The sequence below is a fragment of the Vicia villosa genome, unplaced genomic scaffold (genome assembly GCF_029867415.1).
Source record: "Vicia villosa cultivar HV-30 ecotype Madison, WI unplaced genomic scaffold, Vvil1.0 ctg.000279F_1_1_2_unsc, whole genome shotgun sequence".
Classification (NCBI taxonomy): Eukaryota; Viridiplantae; Streptophyta; class Magnoliopsida; order Fabales; family Fabaceae; genus Vicia; species Vicia villosa.
In genome coordinates, this window is record NW_026705118.1 from 34,177 (window position 1) to 50,965 (window position 16,789).

General features: G+C 31.4%; 1 protein-coding gene across 1 annotated transcript; it reads left to right on the forward strand.

Moving 5' to 3' along the window:
- Positions 1 to 11,287: 11,287 nt before the first annotated feature.
- On the forward strand, positions 11,288 to 13,076 carry LOC131626261 (CBL-interacting serine/threonine-protein kinase 14-like). The gene has a single exon (XM_058897093.1). The coding sequence runs from the start codon at positions 11,636 to 11,638 to the stop codon at positions 12,932 to 12,934; it is 1,299 nt and encodes a 432-aa protein (XP_058753076.1). The 5' UTR covers positions 11,288 to 11,635; the 3' UTR covers positions 12,935 to 13,076.
- The last annotated feature ends 3,713 nt before the right edge of the window (positions 13,077 to 16,789 follow it).

Consider the following 16,789-nt stretch of genomic DNA (forward strand, 5'->3'; position numbering starts at 1 on the left):
TAGTAAGGCCCATTAGGTCAGAATACTTTATTTAAAGAGATTAGTGTTTTTCTATTCATTATCATCAATAATATTCATATTTAAACATGGTATCACGAGCTCTCGTTTGAGAGGGTTTCACTTCAGCATAACAAACCCTTTAGTCTCCTTAATTGTGGTTTCTTTTTTCAAAATCCTAGCCGCCTTAATTGTGATTCTTTTTTCAAAATCCTAGCCGCTTTAATTACAGACTTGTTATTGCCTTCACTGCATTCCCCTTTAACAAACCCTAGGTATTATTCACCTGTGTTCACCATTCATGAAGCTGTAGTTATCTCCGTCATTTTTTCAAACTCACCACACACATCATTTTAAAGATCTTGAAAAAATCTGCCAAACCCTAGATTTTCATCGCCTGAAGACCCTCTAAGTGCCGCCATTTTTTGGCTGCCACATTTTTTATGAAAACAATTTCCTCCATGGCTAGCGTTAAAGATGAAATAGATTATTATAAATTATAATTACCAAATATCCTCTAGTTTACAAGTTGTACAAAAATAATTATTTGAAATGTTCTCAACTTGTGAAAACTGTTGGTGTAAGCCCTAGAGACCAATAGTTTTGGTACTTCTATAGAGTTATTTACTAATAATTAAAAGGCATTTATTTTTTATGTTTGTTTTTCCAAAATAATAAAGTTTCTATAATAGCTAATTGTTTAATGAAATGTTAAGTGTGAATTAATCATGATGTAACAGTGAAATTTGTGAGACTAAAGCTATTGATTGACTTAGGTCGGATATTTTAACAGAGTCGCCACCGCGCTTTATTATTTCCAAAGGAAATGGGAGAAAGAGCGAAATAAAACCCACTGAAGTTTCTAAAATCAAAACTAATAAACTTATCAGAGATTTAGGTACGAAGGATTTGTTATGCAAGGGGAATGTATTAGCACCCCTCACATCTACGGTACTCCGTAGGAACCTCTTTGAAATGTATATTATTGTTGTTATTGTTAAAAACTGCTTTTTTGGGTTTTGTTTAAATGGAGTGGGAGGACGCAAAAAGAAGATTTTAAAAGTGAGCTCGATAAGACATCGTATCTTAGGCCTACATTCCCCTTAAGTGCAATAGGGAAGTTGGAGCTTTTGTAGTTCCCCTTAAAAGGAAAATAAAAGGCCGAGTGGAAAAATCTTTTTGGGTGTTGAGCTTTAACAATACTCAACGGGTTTTTAAAATGTTAAGCTTTAACAATAGTTAATAAGTTTTTAAAAGGTTCCAAGCTTTAACAATACAAGGCTAGGATTTAAATAAAGAGGTTGGTTGAGATTTACCAATACAAAACCAAGAGTTGATTTAAAAAGGTTAAGCTTTAAAGATACAAAACCATTTTTAAAACAAGTGGGGTGCAAAGCTTTAACAATACTAAGCACAAAATAAAAGAGTTTGGAAAAGAGATTGAATACCTTGACAATTTTAGTCAATACATTTCTAATTCCTTTGAAATTTAGCAACATCTTAAGCAATCAATCATGTTGAATATCTCAAGTGATGTGTGTGATAACATGTGTATCATGGATACTATCAAGGGTGAGTTTAACAATATATCAAGGTTTAGATTCAAAGATAAAATTTGAATGAATAAATGGATGACATACCTCAAGATCATTTCATGTATGAATGAATATGATGTGATGATGGATAAGTGTCTCATCCATGCGGGGTTAGTTTAAAAATATATATATATATATATATATATATATATATATATATATATATATATATATATATATATATATATATATATATACATACAAGGATAAAACCATAAACCCAGTATAATGTTCAAGGATGAAAATCAACAAGTATTTGTACAAGTATATGAGTTAGGAGATATCATAGCAACAAGTTATATCAACATAATTTTGCTAAATAATCCAAAATATTAAAGATCAAGGATTAGGGTTTTAGGTTTTTTTAGTTATGCGTTCCTAAACCTAACCATTTTTTAAAGATGCTTTAAACAAAATCCTAGGTGTTTTAACTAGGGGAACATGTTAAGATCTCAAGGTAAACTTACCCTAATTCTATTTGATTCACAAAAACATACAAGTCAATGGACAAAAATAAAATATCTATGAAAGAAAGCATTTTTTAAAAGGTATTAAAATACCATATTTTGAATTAATCAAAATAAAATATTTTGGACTTTTGAAAATATATTAAGTATATCCTTTAAACAAGGAGTGTACAAAAAATCAATTAAAAATAAGTTGATTTGGTATTTTAAGTAAATTCTTAAAGTTGCTAAAATAAACAAAATAAACTAGCGATAAAAAATTAGCTTTGGCCCTAATGAGTGTTGAACCCACGCCCTTGGGGTTACCAAGCCAAAAGCATAGCACTCAACCAACGCGCTAAGACTGTTAACCAAATGAACGCATAAATATATAATAAAATAAGTGTTCTAAACTCAGTTAGAACTTCATCTTCAACCTCTAGCCCGTGGATTTTCAGAAATTCAACATACTCAAAACTCAATCATTTTGTAAAGTGTAAACATGAAATTTTTTCAGAATTTAATCAGGATTCTAGACATGTATCATTCATTAATTAATTTATTTAGTTTGTAGCCCACGAATTTCTCAGAAAGCTGCATGAACCCTAAGTTTTCAAAATGAAATTAAATGATCTATACAATAAATAAATAAACACATATATAGGGCTTTTGGTTCTCACATGATTCTGAAAAAAATAGAATCGAGTTTTATTGAAAATGATACTTAAATCATAGAGTTCAAGTTTTAAAAAGTTACCTCTGCAAGTGGAGATTGAAGTATGCTTTAATGGAGTTCCAGAAGCAAATGAATGACCTGGATAGCTTCTTTGGGCCTTGGTGATAGGGTTAGCAATGAACTAAACTAACTCGAAAATAGTTCATAATTCGATTCTAAAATTAGATCGTTGAACTAGGTTCATGAACCAAATAAGCTAAATATGAGCTACAAACTAAGTTCGTTAACTAATTGAGCTGAACTTGAACTATACATAGTTCGACTCGTTTGGTTCATGAGTCAATTCGATTGTATATCAGATATATTATATTGTCTTTAAGAGTAGGTTTAAAGATTTTCTCTAAATCTTAGTATCATATTTTCTTTTAATCTAACGGTTTTAATTGATAATTTATATTCTCAAGTGAGCAAAATATTTCTACAAATAATTATACAAATAAAATTAACATCGTATAAATTCCAATCTTATAATTTTTATTTTATTTCTATATTTTTTAAGTCCGTGAAGTAAGCGATTTGAACCTAACAAGATAAACCTAACAAGTTGAACCGAGATGTTCATGAACTTCTAACAAGTTGAGTTTGAGCTGAAAAACAAGTTAGTGATGAACTCGAACTCGAACTCAAACTCGGCCAATTCTTAACGAGTCGAGTTTGAGCTAAAAAAAAGTTCATCATGAACTCGAACTCGAACTCGGTCAATTCTTAACGAGTCGAACTGAGCTGAGGCAAGTTCGAATCGGCTCATTTCTAACGCTAGGTGAAGCTATTTGAATGCTTACTTCACCTTGAACTGCTTTAAATTAATCTACCCAAGTTCACTTGCAAATGACAAACGTGAAAATGGAGGTTTGTGTTTGAGGTGTTACATAAGAAATGTGAATGATCTAACAGCTTCTATAAGGTGTATATGAAGTGTTTGGAGTGTGGTTTGACACAGAAATTGTAACACCCCAAATCTACCTGGTAATTATAATAAAAATCAGAGTATAAATTCCAAACAACATTCATTTGAGGTATCACATATTCGTCATTCAAAAACAATTATTGCTTATTTGCCTTCATATAGATACATAGCACGTAACTTAAAAGGGACAATTAAATCAATATTCAAAAATCACTTTGTTACAAATTAAATAATTAACTCGCAGCGGAATCATCAAACTTCATAAATATTCAAATCAAGTCGTAGCATCATTGCACGGTAACTTTAAGTTACAATTTAAAAAATAATTCACTTAAAAATTCAGCAAACAAAATAATAAATAAAACAATCGCTTTATCCCCCCCCAGAGTGCTACGTATCAGAGCAAGACACCATTTCGAATAACAGCAATTAAAGACTTCATAAAATCACTTCAAATTTCCATCGCTATCTTGAGTACCTGTCAATTTCCCATGGTAGGGAAACATCATTCAGAAGGGGTGAGATATCGAAAAATTATAAACAAAATTATGATAATTAATATGTTAGAATTAAATCATACAAAATTATCACTTTACAACTTTTAGACGACAGCTATAACAATAATTTAAAATTGTACAGATATAATAACAAAATCAACAACAACATAATAATAGTTATAACAACTATTTTTCATCTTCCAGACGGTACCTGTCACAACAAGTCATTGGCATAACAACTTATAATTACAACTTCACATTGTCACAATTCACTTCACATCGTCATATTCAACAACAACTCAAGTCACATCACGTCACAATTAAATCACACTCATGCCACAAATAATGAGACTCTACAATTGCACATGCATGTGGTACCCAGGGCTTCAGCCCCCATCGCCAATTGCCAGTTAACAGAGGCATCAAGGCATAAGCCTTCGTCACTAATTTGCCAATCCAGGCCGTCACCAAAAATGCATATGTATATGAATGCAACAAACACACACAACAAACAACATCATCGTCACAAAGGCATAAGCCTATATCGTCGATTAATATTTTTTATACTATTTGTAACATCCCGATTTGATTAATATTTTTTATTAATTATATTAGTAATTATACTATTTGGTATTTTCAATAGTTATTTATTTATTTAGTTATTATTTGATATAATAATTATTTGAAATATTTAATTGTATGTGTGTTTGTGTTATTTGGGTTGATTAAGTTGTATGAGAGATATAGTTAATTGGGCCTTAGTAGTAGAAACGTAATAGATGGATTATGGGTTAAGCCCATTAAGAGAAAAGAGATAGTAAGAGTAAAAAATTAGGGTTTTAGAGTTGGAGTCTCATAACTTATTTTTGGGGAGAAAGGAAAAATAGAAATGAGAAGGGAAAGAAGGGAGTAGCACTTGAGAGAAGAAGAAAATTATGGAGGAAGCCTTAATTTTCGCAGCAAGTTTCAACATAGAGTCACCTTGGAAAATCGGGCATATCTCTCAATCCAACCGTTGGATCATTGCGGTACTTGGACACAACGTTCCTGACTCATAGAGGTAAGTTCTGACCGGAGCGATTTTGATTTTAATGGGTTTTAAGTTTGTCTGATAAGCTGATTCCCGAACTGGTTTTTAGGCGTGTCTCCAATTGATGTTAGAAAGGATTTCTTTTGGAGAAAAGCTTAGAGCTATGGTGAAAGAGTCCATATTTACCAAGGTAAGGGTGGGGTTCGAATTATATAACCAGGAATATGATAATTGTGTGTGGGATTAGGGTGTATTTAGTTATCCGGAATTAATTGAAAATTGTAGAGGTAGTTCGTATATGCTAGTAGGTGATTGTGATCGGCTTGTTTTGTGAATTATGATGAGTACGTTGTGTTGTTATTTCTTTGTGATTTCTTAGGGACGTGTATATTGTTGTTGTTTTATGCGAAGTTGCAGGATGTTTCAGTGACGATGTATACCTCTATTTATTGGTATAGCGACGATATAGGCTTATGCCTTTGTGACGATGATGTTGTTTGTTGTGTGTGTTTGTTGCATTCATATACATATGCATTTTTGGTGACGGCCTGGATTGGCAAATTAGTGACGAAGGCTTATGCCTTGATGCCTCTGTTAACTGGCAATTGGCGATGGGGGCTGAAGCCCTGGGTACCACATGCATGTGCAATTGTAGAGTCTCATTATTTGTGGCATAAGTGTGATTTAATTGTGACGTGATGTGACTTGAGTTGTTGTTGAATATGACGATGTGAAGTGAATTGTGACAATGTGAAGTTGTAATTATAAGTTGTTATGCCAATGACTTGTTGTGACAGGTACCGTCTGGAAGATGAAAAATAGTTGTTATAACTATTATTATGTTGTTGTTGATTTTGTTATTATATCTGTACAATTTTAAATTATTGTTATAGCTGTCGTCTAAAAGTTGTAAAGTGATAATTTTGTATGATTTAATTCTAACATATTAATTATCATAATTTTGTTTATAATTTTTCGATATCTCACCCCTTCTGAATGATGTTTCCCTACCATGGGAAATTGACAGGTACTCAAGATAGCGATGGAAATTTGAAGTGATTTTATGAAGTCTTTAATTGCTGTTATTCGAAATGGTGTCTTGCTCTGATACGTAGCACTCGGGGGGATAAAACGATTGTTTTAATTATTATTTCTTTTGCTGAATTTTTATATGGTTTTGGTTTAAATTGTAACTTAAAGTTACCGTGCAATGATGCTACGACTTGAATTGAATATTTATGAAGTTTGTTGATTCCGCTGCGAGTTAATTGTTGAATTTAAACAAAGTGATTTTTAGTAATGATTTGATTATCGTTTTAAATTTATGTGCTATGTATCTATGTGAAGGCAAATAAGCCGTAACTGTTTTTGAAATGACGAATATGTGATACCTCAAATGAATTTTTTTGGAATTTATACTCTGATTTTCCGTATAATTTATTGGGTAGATTTGGGGTGTTACAGAAATGACCTAGAAATAAAAAACGTATAAGTGACAATTTTGAAGCTTTTGGATGAGGGAATGACTTTGCTTCATGGTGAAGGAATCTTGAAGTTATGGTTCCCATAGTACTTGCAATGCTTTACACATGAACCTAGGATGGCTTCTCTGCAGCTTAGATGGTTGCTTGTTGGATTTGAAACACTTTTGGTGCAAAGCAAATAAGTTAGAAGCTCCAAGCAAGAGTTATTGGTGATTAAAGTAGCTTTTCAAGAATGGAAGTGTGATCTTTAAGCCATAAGTGGAATAACTCTTTGGTTAATGATCAAAACACTTGGACAATTCATCAAATCTTCGTATAAACTTATGATTCTGGATAAATTTGGAGATTTAGAGGTCAACAAAGCAAGATCATGCAGATTTGATTCAAAGTTTCAACTTGGTTCTTCATGGAAATGACTTGAAATTTAAGAATGGGAGCCCAACTTCAAGCCTTAGAAACTCCTAGCTCACAAATGCTATGGAGGTGTTCTAGTATTTTTTGGAAATCCCTAAACATGCTCTATAACTTTCATGTTTGGTGTTTCCTCAAATTTAACTTGCATCTTGGTGTAAAGTGCCCACAAAGTTGGGAGAAAAATAGGTTACAAAACACTTTGAAAATTTTTCTAAGTGTTTTTTAAAAAGTAGTTAACTTCTAAGCTCCATAACTTAAAAGCCATTCATCTTTTGAGAATTTGTACAGAGTGACAAAGTTGTATATCTTAACATTTTCTTCAAAATGAGCTTTGGAACAAAATAAATTGGCCAAGGGATGAGAAAGTTATGACCCTTCAAAGTAGAGTAAAAATCATGCATTTCTTCATGAAAAAGTCAAAACCCTAATCGTTGACTTTTTTATTCTTGATTGATTTTCTTGATTTTTCTTGATCAAATGACTTCAATAAACATATATTCATGATTTTGATCTTCAAACGTCCATGGTTGTGTTTATGGTGATTTCCGATAAACAACCGCTAGTCCTCCAAACTATCAAATATACTTTGGTTACTCGCAGGATCGACTAGATTGATCCTAGGACATGTATCAAAAAATGTCTTTTAATGATAATTGAATTCATACTCTTGGGTTCTTTACTTTTAGAGAGAATATCCTAATCTATGACTTGATGTAAAAGCAATGTAAAATACAATACAATGAAAGAAATTGCATGAAGTAAATCGAAAGACTAGACTGTGAAATGTAAATGATTCGACAGGCAATATAAATGTGTTTAAAAGGCTTTATATTTATAAATGGAAGATAAATATTAGAAATACAGTGGTGTTACATGTACATTTCTTAGTGAAAACTCTTTCTCTTAACGCTTGATACTTGAGTGATTTGTACCAAATGAACACCCCTGGATCCTACCACTAAGACCCTTATTAATACTAATTCGACCCTAACGGTCTTACTCTAACGAGATGCCACGTTGCTCGTTTGCATGCGCTTCGAATTCCTGGAGTTCCACGTGTCTTTTTGATTTCAAATGAAACGCTTTTAAAATTCAAATCTTCCCGCTCGAAACGCTTCGACGCGAAGCAACGTGTGACTGAAATATGTCAGAATATCCTAAGTTTTTATTCCTTAGGCTCTGAAGAGAAATTACTTAAAACTTACTTATACTTAAAAAATCTCCTGACACATAGTAACTCTAGAAATAGCCATTTAAAGGCCATTCTTTCTTCGAAACAGATGACCTCGAAGAACATCAATATTGTGTCGAAATCTTCGGCTAACAAATTGCCCCCAATAAATGACTATTTCTAAGGGACAAACAGAAATAGGCATTTCTTGAACCTTCCAGATTTCGACCTTCAAAAACTCTTGGTTTCCAAGATTCTGAATGATGTCAGAGTCATCATGACCTTTCTTTCAAAACGTCTTCTCAAAAACATGTGCCATTATGTTTGATCATTGCTCCTAGGTTCTAGGAGTGATGCCATTAATTGCGAAACCGCCAGACGGATGAATCACATTTTGACACGTTCCCCACTAACTCAATTAACTAATTTAATTAGAAATTTGAAGGGTTTTTCCTAACCCTTTAAATAGTGGGTCTAACCATTTGTAACACTTTTCCACTTCTTTTGCAATCACGTTCTTCATCTTCTCTCTTGAAAAGAAACGGAGACAAAGCCTTTTTTAACATTCCTTCATCTCTCTCAAAGAACTTCATCCATGGCTTCATCAACTGAACAAGATCAACAAATGCAAAACACAGAAGCTTCTCAACCTGTCCATCAACTTCAACATCCTACCTTGGTTGGGAATCAACAATATATACCAGAACCGTATCTAGAGGACCCATGCTTTCATGGGTCCTCTACCGGGTCCTAATGCTCATTTACAAAATAACTTTTTCCTGCTTATTATAAGACTAGGCCTTTAGTTAGCAAGAATAAGTTAGATGAACAAGGAAAACTGTTGTTTGTTGAAACAGAAGATGATGCTAGTTCTTCGACCAAGACTGCTATAGCCCAAGAGACCATTAAGCTAGAGTATATGACTAATACCCTTAAGGTATTTAGGGCTACCCCTTTAGCTAAAGATCCTGAACCCTACTTCGCCTGGTTGGCTAAGATTGAGTCGAAGAAAGCTTCACTCTGGAAAGAATTGGGAATTTACGACTTGATCCAGTTGTCGAAAACTGGGTTAGAGTATAACCAGACTATGCTGGTTGCGTCAATGTACTTATGGGACGCAACCCACAACACCTTCCATCTCCCTTGTAGAATAGTTAGCCATACTCTCTTCGACATGGCCGCTATCACGGCGCTTCGACCAACTGGGAAAGACTTCGACCCAAACCATATGGACACTGATACCATTAAGTTTAATGATAGTAAAGCCACCTACACAATCTTCATCGTGAAACACTATAACAAAGATAGTGATGAATTTTAATGAAAATTTGATTAAATGTGTTCTTAGTCAATATTATAAATTAAAAAACTAAAATTTAAATTTATGAAATAATAAATATATTTTAACATGTAAATAGACTAGATATATTAGATATATTAATTATTAGATGAATAAAAAATAAATTTGTTTATAATAGTAAGAGAAAGTATATGTAAATGTTGACTTTTGATATTATATTTAATAATAAATTTTAAAAATACGTTTAATTTAATTATATTGATGGAAATAAATTTTTATATCATTAATATTCATATTGAAGTGTAAAAATCAGTTACTAAATTACCATAAAAATTAATTTTTTTTCTTATAATAAGAAGCTTTAACTAGATAATAAAGGTGTTCACGGTAGGATCTAGAACAATTTCAATACATAAATTCATTTGATTTAAATATAAAACTGTTTTTAGTTCCGTTCAATTTTAAATGATTAGTTAAAACTCAATTCCACTCACTTTTATATGATTTAAATTTAAATAATTCTACTACTATCTCCCGTCCTATTTATAAGAGAAAATCTAATTTTTAGATTCATTGAATAATCAATGTATCTAGATTGTATTATGGATCAGATACAATAATTATTCAATGAATATAAAAAGTCAACTTTCCCTTATAACTAGGATCAGAAGGAGTATTATTCTTTATGGTCCTCATTATTCTTTCCGATCCTTCTTACAAGAAAAAAAAATTATTTATTCAATAATTAATGTATTTGATTCAAATATAAGCCAAATACATTTATCATTTTATAATTTTAAAAAAAAAATTATCTTATAATAAAGAAGTTAGTAGTATTAAATAATAGGAAGCCGTAACTAGAAAAAGTTTTTTTTTTTTTTGTGTTAGAAAATACTGCCTTCATTCCTATTTATAAGTAAATTTAATTTTTTTAGATTCATTGAATAAATAATGTATCTAACCAATATATAATTCAGATACATCATTTATTCAATGAACCTAAAAAATCAAAATTTGTCAAAAAAAAAAAATAACAAAAGTATAAATAAAAATAACAAACAGCATTCTAGTTAAATATAAATGAAAATAACAAACTTATAAAAAGTTTAAAATAATTGATTTTGTTTATAATTTGTTACGAGTGGATATCTTCTATACGAAGAAAATCAATTTTTTGGGGATAACGAGTAACAACCCCCGTAAAAGAAAAAACGCAACGAAGTATTGATACTACCTCCGTTCCTTTTTATAAGAGAAAAGTCACTTTTTAGGTTCATTGAATAATCAATGTATTTGGTTTGTTTATAGACTAGATACATTGATTATTCAACGAACCTAAAAAGTGAGTTGCCTCTTATAAAAAGGAACGGAGGCAGTATCTAATAGAGGGGTATTGATATGTAATAGAGGGGTACAATGGTATATTCACCATTGATAATGTGGTCACCACTCAGTTTCACGCATTCCCTTTCACATCATCAAAATAAAGCTTTGTTTGGCTCCTAGTACTACTATAATCCATTGACTATTATACCCTATCTCTGTACGGCACTCATTCATTTCAACGAGTTTTGGTCTCTTATAATTCTCCAACGCGGTACCTTAGCCTCTAACCGCATATTCCTATATACAAGCCACAAGCCACTCATTTAAGTGATTTAACACTCTAACACTCTCTTACTGTATACAAAAGCGATTTTTACTGTACCACGTCACAACACCATTCCTCTTTGTTTCCCCTTAAAAAAATAAATAACAAATTATCCTAGTACATTCAAAAGCAACATCCAAAGTAGAATCGATTATCTTTAAATAGCATCCGTATACCACTCATAACTACACACACGCAAAACATCGCTTAATACTTCCTTTTCTTTCTCCCAAAAACACTTCAACTTCAAGCCGCTATAATTTTTCAGAAGTGCTTTTTAAGATCGTTCATTAATTTTCAAAAGCACTTCTACGTTACCAATAATCAATAACCACGGCAACTCTAAATCCTACCAAATCCGTATCCATCTCAAACCAGTTGGATATCAGGTACAAAACGACACCGTCATGGCAGAAGAATCACAAATTCAAATACAAGCGACTAACAAGTCAACAAACGGCGTCGTTTTGTTTGAGAAGTACGAAATTGGTAAACTGCTCGGAGTTGGCGCGTCGGCGAAGGTGCACCACGCGACGAATGTCGAAACCGGGAAGAGCGTAGCGGTGAAAGTCATGAACAAGAAGAAACTCGTTAATGGAGGTTTCTCACCAAACATTGAGCGTGAGATCTCAATTCTCAGCCGCCTCCATCATCCTAACATCGTAAACCTCTTTGAAGTGCTCGCGTCGAAGACGAAAATTTACTTCATCATAGAATTAGCCTCCGCCGGCGAACTCTTCGAAGAGGTAGCTAAAAGAGACAAACTCACCGAAGAACACGCTAGAAAATACTTCCGGCAACTTATCTCCGCCGTGAAACACTGTCACTCTCACGGTGTTTACCACCGCGATCTCAAACTCGATAATCTCTTACTAGACGAGAATGATAATCTCAAGGTAACTGATTTCGGTTTAAGCGCGGTGAAAAACCAGATCCGTCCTGACGGTTTACTTCACACCGTTTGCGGTACACCGTCCTACGTGGCACCGGAGATCCTAGCGAAGAAAGGGTATAACGGTGCGAAAGCTGATGTATGGTCATGCGGCGTCGTTTTGTTTGCTATTACCGCGGGATATTTACCGTTCAATGATTATAATATTACCGTGCTGTATAGGAAGATTTACCGCGGTCAATTTCGGTTCCCGAAATGGTTTTCCTGTGATCTGAAGAATCTCTTATCGAGGTTGTTGGATACGAACCCTGAGACGAGGATTAGCGTTGATGAAATTCTTCAAGACCCGTGGTTCAACTCGGGTGGATATAAGGTGGACCGGGTTTTAGTTAAGGAACCGGAGTTGGAGGAAAGTCAAACCGGGTTTAAGTCGATGAACGCGTTTGATTTGATATCGTTTTCAACTGGGTTAGATATGTCTGGTTTGTTTGAGGATCAAAACGGGTCGGGTTTAGCTGAATGGGTTGTTTCAAGGGACAAACCGGAGAAAATTATTGAAAGGGTGGAGGAGGTGGTTAAGGGAACGACGGTAGTTGTAACAAAAATGGAAAATTGTGGTGGAGCAAAATTGGAGGGACAAGAAGGTAATTTGATTGGTGTTGTTATGGTTTACCGGTTAACGGATGAATTTGTGGTAGTTGAAATGAAGAAACGTGGAAAGGGGGAGGAATCTGAGGCGAAATTGTGGAAAAATAAATTGCGACCTTTGCTTGTTGAGTTGGCTAAGAAACCGGAAGAGCCGGTTTCCCGGTGACTTCTGGTGTGATTTATTAAATTTGTTTAATAAGTGTTATTTGGTATATCTATTGTTTTTAATCTACGGTACCAAGTACCAAGATCTTTGCATTGGAACTTCCGTTAAATAAAATAAATAGTTTAAAATTAATTTATTTTTATATTTTATAAGGAGTAGATGTATCTTTAATTTCCATTTAAATTCAAGTTTAGTTTCTAATTTAATGTTTACTAAAATAGGTTGTTCTTTTAAATACTCTAGAAATTTATTATGTGGTGCCTTTTTAAAAGTCCATATGATAATGACTAGAATAAATGGAAGGACCAGTTCCAAAAGAGACGAATACGTACGTTACCAAATGTAGAAGAAAAGTTTATTAGGACTGAAATTGAATGAAATGTATTTGGTGAGTATAATTGGATAAATATTGTTTTCGGTTTTTAATATAAAAAAGAATTAAACAATGAAGTTTAATTTATTCAGCTTAAATTTAGATAAAATATATACATAATACATTTTTCATGACTTGATGTTATATTTTAGGTTTAATTATAGATGTATTTGTATTTTTATTTGACTAAATCAATTCTCTATTTTAAACTTAAATGAATTTAATTTTTATATTTTTATTTTTTAAAATTTAAATGAATTGAATTTTTATATTTTCATTTTTTAATAATGTATCACTTATATTATTTATATTGTTGATATGTGACTTATATTTTATTTAAGTTTGAAGAGAGAATTTAATAACCTAATATTTCAAATATATTTTTTAATTAACTAAAAACTTTAAAAATGAACAAGATAATATTTTATAATAAAATAAATTAATTTTTGTTTTACAACTATATATGATAAAAATTTAAACTTTATATCTTATGTTATAAAACTAACTTCATACCACTATTTTTTATAAATATATTCTATATAGTCACACCCTAAAAATATATACATATATTGTTTAGATTAAGTTTAGAGCCCATGATACATGGTGAAAAATAAGTGAAATTGTAGTTCATAACATTATACATAAGAAAATGCTAACATGTAACATGTATCTTAAAGGCACATGTTAGCATGATCCTTATACATATTATTTACTATATTGATATAATACTTATATTGATATAATACTTAGTTTATTCATATGATTATTGATAGTTTTTTAGATTTTGAGTAAATCAAAATTTTTAATATCAAATAAGCGGTAGAAAAAATTTACACTTGTCATTGTTTTATTTTTTTTTATTTTTTACGGATCAAAAATAGATAAATGAATAATTAGGTTATGCATCAGAAAGGGATATCCCTTTATCGATTGACAAAAGAATATTAAGATTGAGCAGATGAGTTATTAAGATAATTGTTGTTCATATAGAAAAAACTAAGTCTAAAAAATCATATGCTCTCATTTAAATTGTTTTTATACTATATGTAATGGTTTTGCCTTAACAAAAGCTATACATGGATATACCATAGTGAAGAAAAATTTAAATCCACTAATTCTAGTAGATATATCATACTATGTTTGTTGATTTTGAAAAAAATATGTATGAATGTGATCATGCTAAAGAGTTTATGAATGTAATTGAAGATTTTTTTTTATTCTCTTAAAATATTTTGAGAAACTAGTGATGTGATGTAAAAAACTGGAGGATGCTCCTATTAAAGGTAAAGTATATGGACTCCACCATTTTTATAATCTTCTAGATATGAGAAGAAACACAAGATAGAGTTGCATCTTTTACTCTATTTCAATTGTACCCTTTATTGTATCACAAAAGACAAAAAAACGAAGTGATTATGTTGTGCTAAATGACTGACTAGTATAATATTTTGAATTGTTTGATAGTAGATTTGAAAATTATAATGTGAAAAGTTATATTTTTATATATTTTTTAATTAATTTAAAAATGAAAAATTATGTAAACTACGTTCAAATAAAAAAATTGAACTACTATTATTTTGTCTAAAGTAGCCGGTTTAAATTTAAGAACGTATTAAACTAATAAATTTAATTAATTAATAAAAAAATTACTTATAAAATTCAATATAAAATAAATAATGATTTAAAATAAAATCTAAGCAGTTTATTAAATTAATATGGGAAATGCTAACCAGTGCCCTCAGGACAATGGTTAAAAATTTTAAAATAGTAAATTTATCTCGGTAATCTGCGTATTTAATGTATTAAAAATTGAAATATTAAATTTTTTATAAAATATTTTCTTTTTTGGAATGCTTAACGATTACCCTGAGGGCACTGGTTAGAAAGACCCAATTAATATTAATTATAATTAGAATGATTTTTTTAAGATAAGAGTTTTATTGTCAATTCCTTAAATCATTATTACTCTCTCTATCCTATTTCTCTTCTTTCTCATTTATACTAAACATTACATTAAATTTATTCTATTTCTCACCTATTTCTCTCTTCGCACACTCTTTCTCACCTCTTTCTCTCTTCTCTATTTTTCCTTACAGCCAAACAAACCCTAAGTGAAGGTTCAAAGAAACATAAGAAATAGATGATTTGAATTGAGTTTCAAGATTAAAATTTTTCCCACCCAAGAACATAAACAACAAAGCTTATAGTAAAAATAAAGACATGTATTTTTATCCTGATTCGTTGTTAATTAAGTTACCTCCAGTCCACCTGCTTGAGTGATTTTGCCTTCTCAATAAGGACTTAATTCAATAATTAACCTAATTACAAACTCAATGACAACCTAGTCTCTTAAGGAATTACAACTCAAAAAATGCATTTGTTGGGAATCAAATCTATAATTATTTCAACTATCCCCTTGGTTATTCAAAAACCGAGGGATTAAGTGGTAAGTAATTATGACACCCTTCGTTACCTCGCCTCTATAACCGAAATTAAATCAATTTTATGTCTGAGCTTAAATGTGTGTTTCATAGTAGTGTATGACCCTTCTTACAAGATTATCTTTTTTGGTTAATCTATTTTGGAACAATCTTCAAGCCAAACATGATATTTTTAAAGGTATAGATTTATGCCAAATTTTAGACCATAACGAATTAAAATAGTATGGAAGACTAGACATTTGATCCTTGTAAGTCTCCCTAACAAAGTAGTACTTCATAACTTACAATCGTCTAACTCAAGATTGTAAATAGCTTTCCATTAGTTCGAACCGTCTGTAATATCTATTCTAATTGACCCCTCGTTCCAACCATATCTGTTAACCATATAATTAAACCACAAGCCACTCCTTTTTTTATTTTATTTTCCACTCCTACTTTTCTAAAAGTGCCAAATTAATTACAATTAGGTTTCTAATACCTAGTCCCCCTTCTTTAACATGCCTACACACCTTATTTCGTTTGACCCAATTTATTTTCCTCTCATTCTCATTTCCACCCCAAATAAATTACTTAAAGAGAGATTCAACTTTAGCAATTATACTGCTTTGAAGACAGAAAGAAAGTAGACTAGAAGCACATACATGACAAATTTTAAAATTACCACACCACCACCAATGAATAACTGAAAGTTCTTTCATATAGACGTACAATCTATTCCTCACGGCCTCAATCATTGGTTTTCAAATTTCTTTTCTATTTAGATTGACCCCAATTGAAAGACTAAGGAACTTGGAGGGAACTATTCCAATTTTACAATTCAATATATTTGTTGCCTCTTCAAACCACCGAATGTTTATTCCAACTAATGAGCTCTTGATAAAATTAACCTTAAGATCTGACATCACTTCAAAAAGCAACAAGCTTGCCTTATCCATATATTTGACTATTTTCTTTCTCTAACAATTAGGATGTCGTCAACCTATTGTAAATAAATGAGTGAATCTCTCTTCTCCATTCTCAAATTTGTACCCACAAATTTTT

What these genes read in the sequence shown, in the direction of transcription:
- LOC131626261 (XM_058897093.1), top strand. Translation starts at nt 11,636, where the DNA reads ATGGCAGAAGAATCACAAATTCAAATACAAGCGACTAACAAGTCAACA.